Raw genomic sequence first — 17,447 nt, 5'->3', positions numbered from 1 at the left:
ACATTTCTGTTTCATGCAACAAATATAAAATATATACACATTTATAGGAAAATAAAATGTGTATATATTTTATACACATTATTGTTTTGATTAATACAAATAATAGTTGATAAATTAACAGTGGCAGGACCAGATATTAAGCAGCAGAGCCGTTTCTGGGCTGCTGAGGGGAAGTCCATTGAGGACCAGCGTCTTCCTCTCAGGTGGAATCAGTTTGTGTTTTATGGCTGCTGTCTCCACCATGCCCACAGGCAGGCTGGTATCAGGAAGAACCCGTCCATTCGGCCCATTTAAGCAGACTGAAGAACGCTCAATAAATGCATTTAGGGCTTTTACCTGCTGCTAATGTAGCGCGTATCGCAGAGCGACTGCATAATCACTGGTCCTGCTGAGCTGGCTGCTGCTGCTGCTCATTCATATTTAATAGTGCAAATACAGCCACCGTCTTATCCTGAAACTGGGGTCCCTGCAGAGTCAGGATCAGAATATTCTGATTCTCTTTGGAGCCCAGTTAGACCAGAGAGCGGTTTGTTAACATAATAAGAACTCCTCTGGGAGGGAGCATGTTTAACGTCTTTATCCATCACCTAAGAAAATCCAGACAGAACAAAAACAGCAAAAGAAACTAGAAATGTGACTAACAAAACATTTAGACACATTTCTGTTAGCCGGATATTTATAAAAAACAAATATCCCCATCATATTGTTTACAAAAAATATATGGTAAACACGCAATCAATATCAGAAAATTGTTTATCCTCATAAACCTGCAAAATTCAACATGTTGTCCTTTTAAACATGCCCAACCCATAGGGGGCAGTGTAGCGCAAAGACAAAACCTGTCTCAGCCAATCGGATTGCTTCAAAATAACTTCCTATTGGCACAAAGAGGTTTATTTGTATGGATGGATATATAGGTTGACCTTCTCTCAAATAAAGTAATAAAAACATTGTGAATAATCAACGTTATTCAAAACAAGTACATGGATATTTTGGCGCGTTCTTTGTTTCAGACCGTTTTTATAAGTGGGACTGTAAATCTCTGCTTCCCCATAAACACGCAAACACAAATGTGGCGTTTTCTTGAATCTCCAATTGTTTTTTTATTGATATCAGACATTGCTCCAATTTTTTATATTCTTTCTGGATTATATCTCCCACAGTTCAGAAAACAAGCAATTGTGCTCCAACACCCGAGACGTAGTTTCTGTTTTCTACAGATTACTGACGTGATGAAAGACTTCAAACTGATCTAAAATGTCATTATGTGTGAACTGTCAACACAGAGGCCACCAGTTTCCCCATCACCACGTTTCATTTTGTTTCTGAAGCAAACAGGAAAAAGCTCAGGTGGACAGATGTTTGTTTTCCAAACAGCTTCGCCCTGCAGGACTGAATCCTGAACTTGGCATCAATATCCGACACAAACAAGACCAGAACCAGTGGAAAGTTGAAACGTTGCAACTTTTAAACCGCAAAGCAAAGTAATTTAGTAGCTCCGCTGCCTCTCAGGGAAAATTTAAACTTGATTTCATAATCTACAACAGAGAATTGGGGGTATATTAATTAAAAATAAAATAAAATGACAAGAATAAAGTCATAATATCGCAATAATAATACTATAATCATTTTTAGTGACATTAAACACTAAAATGTCATAAGGTCACAATATTTTGAGAATAAAGTCGGTGAAATAATATTAAGAGGATAAAGTCATAATTTCATTACCTTATACTCATAATTCTGCAACTATATTCTTATAATTTAATTTTACATTTTTTCTAGCATGGGCCCAATACTTCATCATAGTAATCTCAGCAAAATTTAAAAATAAATTTAAAAAAAGCTAATGAGCAGTGAAGCACCACCCAGCCCTTTACTCTTTATAACGGACAGAAATTTATCTTTAAAGTCTGACTTGCATATTTAAATTTATTTACCCCGTCTAAATTCAAACCCCCAATATGTGTAAACTTCATTTTACTTTAGTGATTAAATGTAACAAACAATAAGCACAAAAGAAAAATGTGCTGAAGTTTGGTTAAGTTTTACTCTGATTTTCTTTGTCCTGCTAGTCAGCCAAAGAAAAAGTGGCTGAATTACAACAGTGATTAAATAACTGAAGCATCATGAATTTAGGTAATATTAAAAAATAGATTTAATCAGTAGAAAAAATATTAACTCATTAAATACACTAATTTACTTCAGAATTAATACAAATACAGATGTTTTCATTTCTAATGTTTGCACACGTTTTCACAGGCCAAGCGGGAGTGATCCCATCCCTCCTCTGGTCAGAAGAAAAGGACATGGCGGCAAGTGTTTGTGTTAAAGAAACATTAAATACGCTACACATTTGAACATGAACAAATGTAGTTAATCCACAAGTTTTGAATGCATTGCAAGCGTTTAAAAACTTAAGAAAAGCTTACAGGTTGATCAGAAAGTCGTCCCAAACCAAACTGCCCTGCTGACCATTTGGTCAATGAAAATATGATGCAAAATCACCAAAGAAACATAAACTGAACCTTCATTTGAATGGAGCAGGCTCTTGTTTACACTGCGATGAAGCTTGAACCACTCGATCCAAGGTTCTTCCTTCAACCAAGGCTACAGGAAAGAGACACTATGAGGTTATTCTTTTTTATCCAGCTGGCTACCGACTTCACCATTAATTTTGTAGATTAATTCAGATCATATTATTAAAGATAATAGATCTATTGGAACTGATATCAATGTTTACCTAAATTACCTCCATCACATGATATCCGATTTTATTGAAACCTTAATCTAAACGTAGTTCCAGTTGTTCTTCGGTTGCTCCAGAGTGGATAAATGTTTTTAAATATGTGCGATGTGCCAATTATAAGATGAATCATGTTGATTCAATAAAAAAAAATAAAAAAATAGGCATTATTAAGGCTGGGCAATAAATAAATTTTATAAATTAACTGAATGATCTGTATCTGAAGATTTAATTTTGGGATTTTTTTAATTAATTTAAATTAAATTGCTATCAGAAATATTAGAAACTGCACAAGAATAAAAGCCCATTTCAGACTTTTCCAGACTGTGGGAACCATATTAAAGCTGCGGTATGTAACTTTACTTAAAAATATATTGTTTTTCACACATTTGTCGTGACAGATAATCTGGAAACATTGAGCTTTTCTTCCTTCTCCCAGTGCTTGAAACAGCCAATCACAGCCAGGAGGAGGGCCTTAGCGCTGTCAATCATCCTCCATGTGGTGCTGAAATATCTGATGATGTTGGTATCTGACTGAATGTGAAACCTCTGGAGATGATCATGCAAGAGGATTCTTCACAAAAATCAAGAAAATTATGAACAACCCTGATCATCCTCTTCATGAGACTGTCAGAGTGTCTTCAGTCAGATGTTTCAACAAATCCACTGTAATATGGACTGCTAGAGGAGCTCTTTCCTGCCAACAGTTATCAATGTCTATAATAACTCTGAAGACTTTGAATTGATGCGAGTTACAACATTTAATTTCCCTTTTGGTATCAATAAAGTATTTTTGAATTTGAATTATGCCGTTTTTGCTAAAAATGATAAAAGTTGGTGCAATTACTGTTTATTATGACAGCAGAATGGATGAAGGCAGAAGATGGACTGAGCTGGATGGAGGGGGGGAGTTGGACACAAACATGTCGTTCTTTGTTCCGAACTCGTGGCCCACTTTCTCCCAAACATCAGACTGCGTTCGCGCGCACACAGAAACATAATGTACGCCGCTTAAAGGGCCCTCTGTTCTCACCCACAGCCAGAACACATCCCAGCTCTCTGCACACAGTCCGAATTCATGAAGCCGTCACAAACAGAGGGAGCAGGAAATCGCCGCTCTGCACCCCACCTCAAGCTGCACAGCTGCGAAAACACGGCGGCTCGCTCGGCGAAACGCGCACGCACGCGCCGGCGTTTTCACGCTCGTTCACCTTTAGCGGAGTGGATGTTCCTCGCGGCTACGCATGGGAAGAGTCTGAAGAAGGAATTCCAGGGTGGAGAATGCAGAGCGACGCTTGCTGGCTTGGGTTTCACCACAGACATTCATGCAGCCCCCCTGTGCCACATTACTCTGGCCTTTTTCACAGAAACCATTACACACTGCCGCTGCTGCCCCAAACACTGGCTCATATTTCTTCCTCCCACTCCCCAGTATAGGAAGCTTGCGACGGTCCAGGGAATGTTGGAGTAAAACAAAGACGGTGTCCATGCAACGGAAACGGGATCCGTAGCAGCCAGAGAAATACAAAAAACACCAAGGGAGGGAGAAGAAAATCAAAATAAAAAAAGTTACAAAGATCCTCTGTGTTGACTGGATCGTTTCTGGAAACAGCAGCTGATGAGTGGAGCTAAAGGACTTTGACACAAAGTCACAGATTTGAAAACTTCCAACAGACAACTCATTACGGCAATTATCCGTGTCCAACTTCCACCGTCTTCTCCTCAGGAACTATTCCACAGATTTTTAATCTTCCAAAAAATAACACAAAACAACAGAGTGAAACAATCCTGGTTTGAGAGAAAGAAGGAAAAGTCAGGAGAAGATTCCTGGATCTTTTTGTCCCCTGCGGTGAGTTAGGTGCCCCTGCAGCTGCCTGCTTGTGTGTGAGAGCTAAAGTAAGCTGGCATCCAATGTCAGTCCGAACGGAGCATGCTCACTGGCATCCTGTCCCTCCGTTTACAACTCGTCACCCGAACAGACACGACTCCAAACCTCCAACTGATTCCTGCTCCGCGTCTTATCGGCTCCCCCTCCTCTCCTTCCTGAGCACTTCCTTCCACGGTTATGTCAGCTTAAATCCTGCATATTTTCCCCTTTCTCGACTTTCTCCCTCTCTGTCCCCCCTCCCTTCGCCCAATGCTGGTTGTGCAAGTGTCAGATTTCAGTCTTCGTCTCGCTGCAGGCTCTACCACCAGCTGCCCTCCCTGACACCATGCTTCACTTTCTCCCTGCTTTTCCCTTCTGTCCAGATCGCTTCTCTTTCTGGCTTTTGCCACGGTAACTGGCTCAGATCGAAAATGAGGTATTCTCACAGCAACTAAAAAACAAAACAAAACAAAAAATAAACTCCTTTGGGATTTTGTTAAAAGGCATTTGCACATGTTACTTTCTGGGAATTTCAACACAAGCTCATTCCTGTGCACAGAACTGAACCAAGTCAACCAGAACCAGCAAACTTAAATGAAACAAACCACAATCGGCTCCAGACTAAGAAGAAGGCAGAAAAAAAAATCTCCATTATTTTCTCAAAGATAGTTTTAAATAGAGAGAAATCTCTCCTTTAATTTACACAGCCAGGATTTTGATGTAGGGCTGAAATGATTAATGAAACAATTATTGAAATAAATGTAAACTATTTAGTAATTATTAATTGTTAACTGAGGAATGCAGACAAAATATATGCTGAAAGAACACACCAAGAGCAGTAATTAAACCAAAACTACTAGGAAACTATTTTGCAATTAAAGAGGCAGTATTATGTGTTTCCAGCCACAGTGTCTTTTTATAGCATAATCAAGTTAACTGTTAGCTTCAATTGTTATAAAACATGCTGTAGTAATTATGACTAAAAAGAAATTTGACTTGAAATTGGGCCTTTGTCTCTTTAAGAAACTCAAACTTCTGGAAGTCATTGCAACATGGCTCCTCTATTAACCCTTAAACATCTTTTCTTTTCTTTTTTACCAGCATTTCACTGAGAAGTACCTCATTTAATAAACTCAGCTGATCAAGTTCGACCAGGTGTTTGCTAATTGCTGCTGGCTAGTCTGAAGGAGCCGAGAGAGGGAGTGGCAAGGGAAGGGCTGCTCTGTGAGGCGGCAGCTTGGAGGAGGAGCTTTGTCCTGAAGGCGGGGCTACGTCCAACCAGGCGTTTTGCACAGCTGAATGGTTGCCATGGAGATTGAGAGATTTTTTTTTCAAACATGCAGGAAAGAATCAAAGCAACACTCCAGGCAGGTTTTTGATGAGGGAATAACATAAAGTGATTTCACATGTTACTGCCCCTTTAACAGAAATTTAACAAGAATTATATTTTTCTGTAATTTGACTCACAGAGGGGTGATGGGAAGAAAAGACAAATTTTGAAAATAATTTTGCTCCTTTGTAATTTCCTTTTTTGGAAAAAATATAAAAGTCAAAAAATTTCATCTGGTAAAAAAAATGTAATAAAATATGGATTTTATTTTTAAGCCATATTGCCCAGCCCTGGCGTTAAGTCATCATAATTTCTGATCCGAGCTGCAGGATTTGTTTCGCAACCCGTTCCACTACAGCTGGTCACATTATGACCAGACAGCAGCAGAAAAACATGGACACAAAGAGACCCCGCTGCGTCCCACATGCCAACTTTGAGCTGTAAAGCAGCAGCCGCGGTGAAACTGGCCCCTGCCCGAAGTGCATCATTAAAGGGGCAGGCCGAGGGGAAACAACAATGAGCCATCTGGACCAGGCGGCAGTTCATCAGCAGCGACCCAAACACTTCATCACCTCCAGCCAGGAAGTTTACAAAGAGGAAGAGGGGACGAAGACGGGTCATTTACATTTTAAGCATCTTTAATCTGTCACTCTAATGAAAACATCCGTGAGCTGTTGCTTCAGAAAGAGAAACTCCAAACTCGACGAGTCGAGATGCGGCGGGGTGAGCCGCGTAAAACACGAGCTCGCATTTCCATATGAAACGACGCCTGCTGTCCTTTTCACTTACAGGCCTCACGCTGGGATGCAAGCAGCCGGCGAAAGCCAGAAAATCGCTTTGATTACATCAAACATCCGTAAGCAATGAAGATATCACAGGAATACCTGACAGGTCAGATCTAATCTGCACATCTGATTAAAAAAAAAAAAACAATAAATCCTTCAAGTGCTGCAGAGCAAAACAAATCAAGACCTCTGATGTAAACATTTCACTTCTTCCTTTACATGCTCTGATTCTTTAAATGTAAGCAGTTGGAAAGAGAGGTTGGATCAACACAAACATACCTAAAAGTGAAATTAATCCATCCTCACAATAAATTAATCAATCAAATGATAAATTAAAACTAACTCAATAATTTCCATTTGCATGATTTATAGTTTTTCTGTTTTTTCTACCAAAATGTGGATGATAAAAGTCTTTGGTCTCAACTAGCCCCGTTTTAAGGACAATTTTGTTCTTATTTGTTGTTCTGTTTATTTATTTTGGATATTTAAAATGTCTTCCAGTTCCAGTGTTAAATGTCCATTGATCTTTGAGAGTGTGTTCTTGTATTATTATGTCATTACCATTATATTACTTGTTAGTTTTACTATCTTCTCCACTATTTGTTCAATGAGAGTATCAATATAAATCAATAAATAAGGAAATATGATTAAATGCCATTAGTTTGTGCAGTATGGTGATACAAATCACACCTCTTTATATGACAGGTGACCTAAAAAAAGCATATCATCATCTTCCCAAAATAATGGCCACTTTTTGGCAAAAAAATGACTTGGGTCATTATTTTAGGAAGGTATTTGTTTTTGTTGGTCTACAGTTGTTGTGCCATACAGTAGCAGCCATAGGGTTGCTTAAAAAAGAAGAAATAAATCATTCTAATAGTCACTTTTGTTGTTATCACAATAACACCACAAAATGTTGTGATATTTAAATGTTGCCCAGAACCAAGCGTCTGCATCAAGATGGACCCAGTTCTGGTCACTGGATGTAGCCTAACAGCTGAAAATCTCGACATTTTTTTATTAAGATTTCCTTCCTCAAGTCTTCTTTTCTGGGAGAAAACACACAGAAGATGGAGGCGGATCTGAATTGTGTTGCTGTTTCAGATTTACCACCCGCTCCAAAGAAAAAACAAGTTTGTCCACTCTGAGTTCTGAGTGTTTTCCTCAGCTGAACGTTGCAACTTGTAGTTGATCTTTTAATTTGCACACCATGCAGCGCCGTCGCTGAGGATCAAATCTCCGTTTCTGCACGTCATGGATGGCAGGTGTACTGAAAAGGAAGATGCTGACGGTAAAAACACTTCAGCATCCGAGTCTGCACTGCCTTTTAAAGACAAACTGCAAGCAGCACCGTCATCGGGCGAGAGGCAGGGTTCACCCTGAACGGGTCACCTGCCCATCACAGGTCAACACACAGGACAATTTACAGACACCAGCTAACCCAACAGTCAGGTGTTGGGCAGTGAGAGGACTACACTTCCAGGATCAAACTGGATTTGGATGAGAGTAAAAATAGATAATCTATTTTTTACATTTTCTGCTGCTGTAGTTTGTTTTCACACCGCACTGTGTCAAACGATCAAAAGCTCTGTTCCCCTCCTCACCTGTGGGGGCGCTGCACAAAAAACCACTGAAGGAAACGACAAAAACTTCAGAAGACATGAGCGCAACTTCCTTCTTCACAAAATGTAAACAAAAATGGAGCTGTGTCAGATTGTAGTGGGTGTAGTATTTCTTTTTTGTCTTTGTTCTTCCTGTAGCATTGTTTGTTTTGGTTGCATTTACCCAGAATGCCTTGCGCTATAGTTCGCGTTCTGCTTTTGGAGCGTCTCTGGTCTGCCCAGCATTCACAACAGAGTTCACTTCAACCGAGGTCGAGGATTTTAGGCGGACCAGAGTTCACTTTTTGGTCTGTATTCACACCTCCCCCAAATAAACCAGATTTTCTAGACAAATTCAATTAAAGTGAACTAAACAGGGCTGGTGTAAACCCACCCTAACAGATTCAGCAACAGCAGGAAACCAAATGCAGCTCCTAAAGTAAACATAAAGGGATTTTCTCCAGCATTCACGGAGTGTTGGTGTTTTTATTCTACTTTCCGATCTTATCCCCAGGAGGAAAAAATAATAGCAACGCCTCTAGACAGTCCATTACCATGGAGGCGTCATGAGGTAGGAAGAGCAGAGCAAAGGCGAGACAATCCCCGACCCAAGCACAGAAAAAAGCTTCACTCCATATCAATACTGTAATAAAACAAACAAAAGATGTGAACCATACACACATTCACAAAGAGATCTAAAAGTGACCAAAAAATAAATAAATTAAATAAATCATAAAAGTCACTTTGGGATCAGCAGCAGAGCTTTGGCAATCTCATCACTGTAAGCAAACAGCTATACACCGAGATGGATTAAAAATTAAAATATAAAATTTCTCAAAAACAGAAAACTAGAACCAGAAACCAAAAGCTGTTAAATATCACAAACCAGTTCCAAGGTTTTATTTCAACCAAGCTCTGCTAAAGAAGCCCTTAAACAACCAAATTTGTCGCAAAGTGCATAAGCATGCGAGAAAAAAGTGAAAAAGAGAAGCAGGCCAGGTGAATGACAAATTTAGATTTTAGGGAAAGCCAGCACACAATCTGACAGTTTTAATTGACATGGTAGATGGTTTTGTGAGCAAACAAGCTTCTATTCTCCTTACATCAATGGCCGCCGCTGACAACAGATCTCAACCCAACAGATACGACATTCAACAAAACTCTGAGCGTTGGAGTTCCTCACCACATCGCCTGGGATTTGTTGCCGCGCGCTTGCGCAGTGTGAAAGAAAGAAGAGATCTTCTGCACACGCAGGCTGTGAAATTAGATACAGGTGATCGGTTCATCACCGATCATAAACTTTTTCCATGGAAATCGGCCGATTATGATCGGTGGCCGATCGATCGGCACATCTCTATGTTTAACCAAACTAAATGTCAACATCTACCAATGGCATGCAAAGCGTGTTAATCTATGCACAAAAATAATGATATTGTGTATGAAAGTTGTTTTTTGTTTTTTTTTTACGGTTGGCGAGCCAAAGGAAAATTTTCACCTTATTGGACAATAAAGTCTTATTCCATCCTATCCAAAAATATAAATAAATATCCAAAATAAAGCATGGATAAAAATTAAAATAAAAACTCAATATTTGGATAAAAATTCAACAAACTTTACACACCCTTTTAATTCTGATTACCTGAAAACATTGGTGCACCAATTTATACACATACAATCAGCAAAATGGAACAAAACAAATCAGTTTTATCAGAGTGATTTCCTGGGACAATGCAAGAGAAATTGGGTAACACATATTTCACAGTTCAAAGGTCCAAACTCAAATGGATCAACATTCCCAATCGTACCAAAGAACTGACCTCAAACAGCAGCTCCTGACCCCCAACAGTTCACTGAAAGGACAAATACCAACCAGAGCAGCGGCAGCTCACTCCTCTGAGCAGCAGAAAGGTAAAACTCTCAGGAATGCAACAATGAGTCAAAATCCATTCAGGTTTCTGCTCACCAGGTCACACGATGCAGGAAACAAATGGGAGAACTAAATAATTAACTGTAAATCAAGACTGATAAAACCAGAATGAAAAGGAAGTCCTTTTGTTTATTTAAACTAATAACATGAAAATTCACATCCCTGGTGTGATGGAGTCAGACCGAAGTCTCTGTTTTTCTTCAGAATCACAGAATCACAGCTTACCCTGCATCTGAGCATCAGCTGGAAATATTCGACCAAACTCCAGAGTTCAGCGCTCTAAATCCACTGCAAATGTTCCAGGAAATCAGCTAATTATCACGTCTGAACCTACAAAAACTAGAAATGCAACAATTTAATATCGATAACCGTATTGGGTCCAATATCGGAAAACAAAACAAAAAAAAAAACTATTCATTTTTTAGTTTAATCTCACTGTACTGAGTAAAATGACAATAAATTCAATCATCAAATCATTCAACAATACATAAATACAAAGTGACGCCTTTGCAACATGACGTCACTTTGTGCTCTGAGCAACATCATTTTGCAATTCAGTACGTTTATGTCTATTTAAAAAATAAAAAAGAATTTAAATCAATTCAGCAACACTTTTCTGTATTGAAATGGACGATATTAAACCTCCGATATCTGTATCGGTATCAAAAGTGAAAAAAGCAGATTGGTGATTAAACAGACCACGGTTCCTGTATTTTTATTAAACTATTAGATATTATTTACAAAACATTACAAAGCAGCAGTTTGATATTTGATTTGTAATAGCGCTAAATTAGCACTGGTTCTTTTATGTTGCCCAATGAACCGGTTCTTTCTGAGCTCTTACTTTGACTCGGACCAGATGATGAACAACTTTGGACTTATTGAGGACAAAATAAATCAGATCTTATGATCACCATGTTTAAATCTGCACACTTAGCTTCAGATTAATCTGTCTACCTTAAGACCAAAATAACAAGCTCATCATGAAGAATCAGAACAACATGAGCGCACTGATGGTCAACTCGCCGCAGTTTATTTTGATATCACCCATCATAGTATTTAAGCAGGTCAACAAGCCACAGGAAGCTGCTCAAACTGCTCATCTATTTATTTCCCTGAATTCAAGAATGCCATTTATGTTTTGGTTCTGAAATATTGACTTTTAATTTCAATCTGGATGTTGTGGAAAACCATCATTTACCAGAGCCAATTTGATCAGAGATCAGCTGATCTGATTGGCCCAAACTACCGCTGCTTGTTGTTTAAAACAGCATCAATAAATCACAACAACTGAAATACATAATTCATATATATATATATATATATATATATATATGAATTAGTGCATTGTTGCATTCGGGGAGAAGCCATTTTTGAGTATATGTTGTAAATATCACCATATTTATGTTTATATTGTATTTATATTGTACTGCACTGTTTTTGGAGAAGCACTTTTACTTTAATCTCACTGTACTGAGAAAAATTACAATAAATTTAATCATCAAATCATTCAACAATACATACAAATAAAGAAATGAGTGAAATATTGATCTTAAATTATTTGTTTTTATCTGGCCTTTAAAAGAGATCACAGAAAGTACTGAAGTGTCATGTTGAGCTAACCTGCTTTTTATCTGAAAACATGCTGATCAATAGTCAAACCAACTCCTGACTGTCCATTAATGCAGGTTTATGGTTCCAGAGTTGGTGCTTTACCAGTGTAAACGGAAAGAGCTTAAACTTTGATTTAAAAAGAAAAACACAAAAAGTAAAAAAGAAACTCAAGTTCTTTCAGGTTTGGCATCTGTTGTCCAAACCCTCAGAGTCAGAAGTTGGCATTACATTTACTGATGAAGACGAGAGAGTCCAGGAAGGCAGTTTGCAGTAAAAAACAGAATTAAAACCAGGTTCAAGGTCTGAATGTACCTTTCTGTGAGCCGTGCCCGTATTTGTGATGTTTTAGCTCAGTATAACCCCAGAACACACACTTTGGCCTTCAGCCATACAGGGGGCGATAATGTGGCAGCTTCCACAAAGTCCATTTAGAAGAGAAGAAGAAAAGAACAAACGAAGTGATTTCTCACCTGGTACTCATGGTCCCAGATAAAAAGACCAAAATGAGAAACAGCACAATCTGTCCCCTCATAGACGGCATGTCACAACAGCAGCACACACTTTAACTGTTCTTGGAGCATGAGTCGAGCACTTAGTTACATTTTACAAGCAGGCCTGTCACGATAACAATAAATTGCGACAATTTTAGAAATTAAGATGCTATTTTAGACCAAAGTGAAGACTTTTGTCATCTGATTATTGGTAGAACAAGAGAAAACAGAAAAATAAATCATGGAAATGGAAATTATTGAGCTTCCTTTAGTTTATCAGGCGATTAATTTGTTTATCACGACAGGCATTGTAAAAATTAGCAAGTTTTGACGATACATTGTTCCAGATGTTATTGCGATAAACAATAATATTGTCATTTTGAAACCATTTTCAAGTAATATAATGATAATGGAATAATAATGCAAGAACACATTCTCAAAGATCACAAAATTCAGTGATTTAACACTGGAACTGGAAGCCATTAATAAAACTTAATCATGTGGTTAACTGATTTATTGCGACAGACCAAGTAAAAATTATCAAAACTTAGCTATAAATACAGTTTCTCTGCGTCAACCTGCCACTCAGGCCGAGCTTCGTGTCTGTAGTTACACAGCATGTCAAACGTCTTGGCTGCAGTTCTGCAACCAACCAACTCTGGACAGAACTGATCCCCGAGAGGATTACTCAAATCCCAGCGTCAAACGTTTCCTACTGCCTTACGACGAGGACTGCCATCAGCCCAAAATATGCCTAATGATGGATGCCGACGTGAAACCTCAGACCACAACAGAAAAGCTGGGTCCGGATTGCTCCAGAAACCGGAGACACCTGGACTCAGGAAACCATGGAGCAACTCTCACTTTCTCCATCTTTTGGGTTTTTATGTAGGAATGTGTTTTATTTCACAGAAACTATAAGAGAGAAGACTGGAAGGCAGATCATTTCACACACAAAAACATATTATTATCAAACAGGATTAGGTTTAATATCACTGCCATGGTATAATGATTGAGATCATTTCCAGTATTCCACATTAACTGAATCCAATGGGAATGAAAACTGAAGGAGATGAAAACTACTTTTCTGCTCGTTGTGTTGGCTTAATAAAACTCTGCACAGAACGGATTTGGCTTTCAAAAGCTCATTAGGTTTTAAAGAGGATCAATAGACTATTGATTCGTGATGTTAGCAGCCTGCAATAATGCATTTTGGTGCAAATCCAATAACTATTCCTCAAATTTGTTTGGCTTTTAGTTTTAATTTGTAGGGTAATGTCAGAATGTTGAAAACTGATCTTAATCATTGTCTATTGAAATGGTTTTTCAGATATTATGGATCCCAAACCATTTGCAATTAATTTGTCAAATGACTAAACATGAATGTTTAGAGAGAATCTGAGCAGGTTTGTACTGTTCGGTTGATGGTTCAGTTGGAGCAGCAGACCAGATAAAGAGCTACAGAAGAATGCAGGTTAATTGCAGCTACAAGCTTGCTGCTGTTAGTTTAGCTATACTGGAGATGTTTAAGTCTGCTGGGAAAATTATTTTATGGTTTCTGCTTGGAATTACCCAGAAAGTGTTGTTGTTTTTTTATAAAACATAAAAAAGGCCTTCGTCCACCATCCTAATGCATCTACACACCTGCTTGCACACAGTAAAATACATGTAAGTAATAAAAATATATTAACCTAAAATTGTCAGTCTGTCATATATAGCACACTTTAACGTGATTTTAACTATATTTATGTTAAAAAATAAATAAATAAAAATAATAAAAACTAGGACGCACCAATCCACTTTTTCAATTCCAATACTGATATCTGAGGTTTGGTATCAGCCGTTAGCGATCCAATACAGAAAAGCATCACTAAATTGACTTGAAATGTTTTTTACAGACATAAACATGCTGAATTACACATTTGATAACTCACGACAGTTAAATACCCCAATAGCCTCACACTCTTTGTCAAACATGTAAAAACAACTTTAATTTGTTCAGTCAGTCCAATTAAAAATATAACAGCCAATGCAAAATGAATAATTAAGAAGTTGACAAAAACAATAAGTTGACTACTATGGTCAAACATGTAAAAAATAAACTGCAACAAAAATTTCAAATGGTTCAGAAAATGCAATTGAACATTTTAAATATAACGTAAAATATCTAATAAAGCATGGCATCACTCAGAGCACAAAGCATAGAATTAGACTGAATAGATCTGCCTTTATGGAGCAGACACATTGTCACCAACATCTGATCGAGAGCTTTTTTCAATATCGAGACTGATACAGATATTAATATTAGATTGGTGCATCTCTACTAAAAAGTAACAGTTCTACTTTGGGGGGCTGAAAAAAATTATTTAAATAATCGATAAATAATTTAGTAATCAAATAACTGTTAACTGGAGCTTACATAGTAAAAAGACCATTTCCTGCAAGAACAACAAGATAACAGCAGATACTAAGCCAAAACTGTACAAACATATACATGCTGTCAAATTTGCCAATCCTGGAATTAACAAAGAACTTCTTATATTATCACCGTCACATGACCAAATAAATACCACATACATAGCCAACCTCTCTCTCCCTCCAGAATTACATAAACAAGATGGAAATAAACATTGTTTATTAACATCAGCCCAGTTTTATTTATCAAACCAAAATAAATACATAAAAAAAAAATTCCTAACACCGGCCAATATCGTTGTTATAGCCGATAAATCATTACATCCTTATTCATAAATGATTACATCTTTATTTGTAACAGAACTATGATGTTCTGCCACCGATATGAAAATATGGGCCAATACCAATGTTATAATTATTGCCATTATGGCTGATTTAACTGATATCTACATGACCAAACAAATACCAAGTGATCAACCCGCTCCTCAAACACATACTTCAACAAGATAGAAATAAACATTGGTTGTTCATATCGGCCCAGTTTTAATTATGGAACCAATATCGATGTTAATAAAGACAGATTACGCATTATAAGCACTGAAATGTTGAACTGAGATAATACATACAAAATAGGCGTATCATTTGGCTTGTAGCAGCGCTTAAAAAAAATAATAAAAATTCCAGTTCATAATAAATTTCGATGTTGCAGTCAAAGTTCTGTTTTCAAAACATTTAAATCAGGCATAGACAAATGTACTCCAACATGTAATTCTCGCCATAGTTTGGGAATCATTGCACTGACGTAGGGGTGGGCATTATCGTTTATCATTTATTATAAAATTTCTTATTATAATGATTTTAATTTATCGTCACGGTAAATTACAATTAATGATTTTTTAAAAACCCAAAACTGTCCATATTGTTAGGAATGTTATTTTTTTTTTTTACCATTTATTGATTTTTTTTTTTTAAAGATCAATAATAAATATTAATTCATTTGAAAATATTTATGAAATACAGTTACCATGTGCAGCTTAGTGACACAAATCACACTGTTTTTAGTGACTGGTGTCCTAAAGAAACATATTATAAATGGGAATGTTTTTCAAGAGCATTATTGTGTTTTTCCAGCTCTGATTGCTACGCCTTGCAGTTACAGTCCTATAGTTACCTAAAACAATAAGTAAATAGTTCTTATCACTTTTCTCTTCATCACGATTGTACCACAAAATATCGTGATAAAACTTTAAGTCTTATCACCACACCTACACCGACGATGTTTTCTTATTGTACTGTATAACAACAAGCATGCACATATAAAAACAAAACAAATACCTGCACAAGAATGAAGCGGGAAAATGCTTTATTCAAACAGTTGTGATTGAAAACTAAAAAAGTATGCAAAGACGAACTAAACTAGCTCTTAAAATGCTCGATAACATATGTTGAGGATGTTCAGATGCAACTGGGAAGAAACTGTTGTCATACCGGTATTATGGTACGGGTTCCTCAGACCGGTTGTTCTTGCTCATCATAGTCCCTTTAAACCCAAACACCACGCTAACTTATCTGATTTTCTGCTCACAGCCAAAAGCATCTCCATCTACAGGTGCTTCGTAAGTGAACCTGATCCTAGTGATGCAGGAGAAGCTGCAGACCCACGCAGTGACCGTGGATCTCAGTGCAGTCACAACGATCACCGTGGATTGGGTGAACGTAACTCAACGCCTTCTCCACAGTAAAACCAGTTAAGTACTAGAGAAAAGCTTTAAGCCCACACCCCGACCAGTTTCTGCAGACCTGAGCGGCCCGGTTTGTCGGTGCTCTCGCCGTTACACTCAGCAAAGGCCTCCGTCGTGCCGTAAACCCGGATCAGATTAGCCGTTAGCCCTTAGCTCAATCCGTACCAGACAAAAAAGGAAATAACCCGGTGCAATTTCAACAACCTTCCAGTCAATGTTAGCACCAGCGGATCTTTTATAAATGCTTGTCACCCGACTGCAGACCGTAAACAGCGCCGTTTTAAAGGGATAACCACTCCTCCTGTTAGCACGGAGCTAATGGCTGAAGCTAACGTCTGCTGTTGTTTTCACCGAAGGAGGCTGCTCTGAAAAACCCGGTGCTGATCACGCTAAAATCCCCCGCTCACCTTTGAAAGACGGCTGCTTCAGCTCACAACGGATCACTGAGCGGGTGAACGGCGAGGAGACGGAGCCAGGGTCCCTGTTTGTCGTCTTTCCTCCGTCTACTCGGTGAACACATCGGAGCTCCGACTCAGACAGACTCCAGGCGCTTAGTAGCAGCCGGGGCGCGCGCGTACTCAAGTTTTTTTGTCGGGAGCGAGCACAGCACGAAGCTCGCTGACACCAGGGACGTTGATAGGAGATGGGGACAGGGGGGCTAGGCAAATGGGTGACAATTAAAATGAAAAAAAAAGTGATGCACATAACAACTAAAAGAAATAATAAATAAATAAAGTGAGCTCAAATCTGACTGACCCAAACTTGTACTCAGCTAAAGTAGCCCTACTTCAACATATTTTTACTCAAGTAAAAACAAAATGTAGCCATCCAAAAATTAACTGAAGAAAGAATTTTAAAAAAGTTATTTGTTTAAAAGGCTGAGTAACTGAATCTGACAGAAACAGATACAAAGTTATGTGTAAATTCTG

The 17,447-nt window shown here is 38.1% G+C and overlaps 1 protein-coding gene across 2 annotated transcripts in view; it reads right to left on the bottom strand.

Annotated features, from left to right (window-relative positions):
* siah1 (siah E3 ubiquitin protein ligase 1) overlaps positions 1–17,103 on the bottom strand; it is a 36,145-nt gene extending 19,042 nt beyond the window's left edge. The window contains exon 1 of one of the 2 annotated variants that reach the window (XM_015030498.1): positions 16,926–17,103. Coding sequence is in view for 1 of the 2 variants with exons in the window: in XM_015030496.1 (XP_014885982.1) it covers positions 3,958–4,069 (112 nt within the window). In the remaining variant the exon portion in view is untranslated. Of the gene's footprint in view, positions 1–3,957; positions 4,775–16,925 lie in introns of those variants that run through there. The other variant, XM_015030496.1, reaches the window with a different exon arrangement.
* Positions 17,104–17,447: the final 344 nt, after the last annotated feature.

The sequence above is a fragment of the Poecilia latipinna genome, unplaced genomic scaffold, assembly GCF_001443285.1.
Source record: "Poecilia latipinna isolate Pla-1442-1.1 unplaced genomic scaffold, P_latipinna-1.0 Scaffold184, whole genome shotgun sequence".
In the NCBI taxonomy this organism is placed as follows: Eukaryota; Metazoa; Chordata; class Actinopteri; order Cyprinodontiformes; family Poeciliidae; genus Poecilia; species Poecilia latipinna.
The sequence above is the reverse complement of the archived record's forward strand: the minus strand, read 5'-3'. Positions and strand labels throughout refer to the sequence as shown.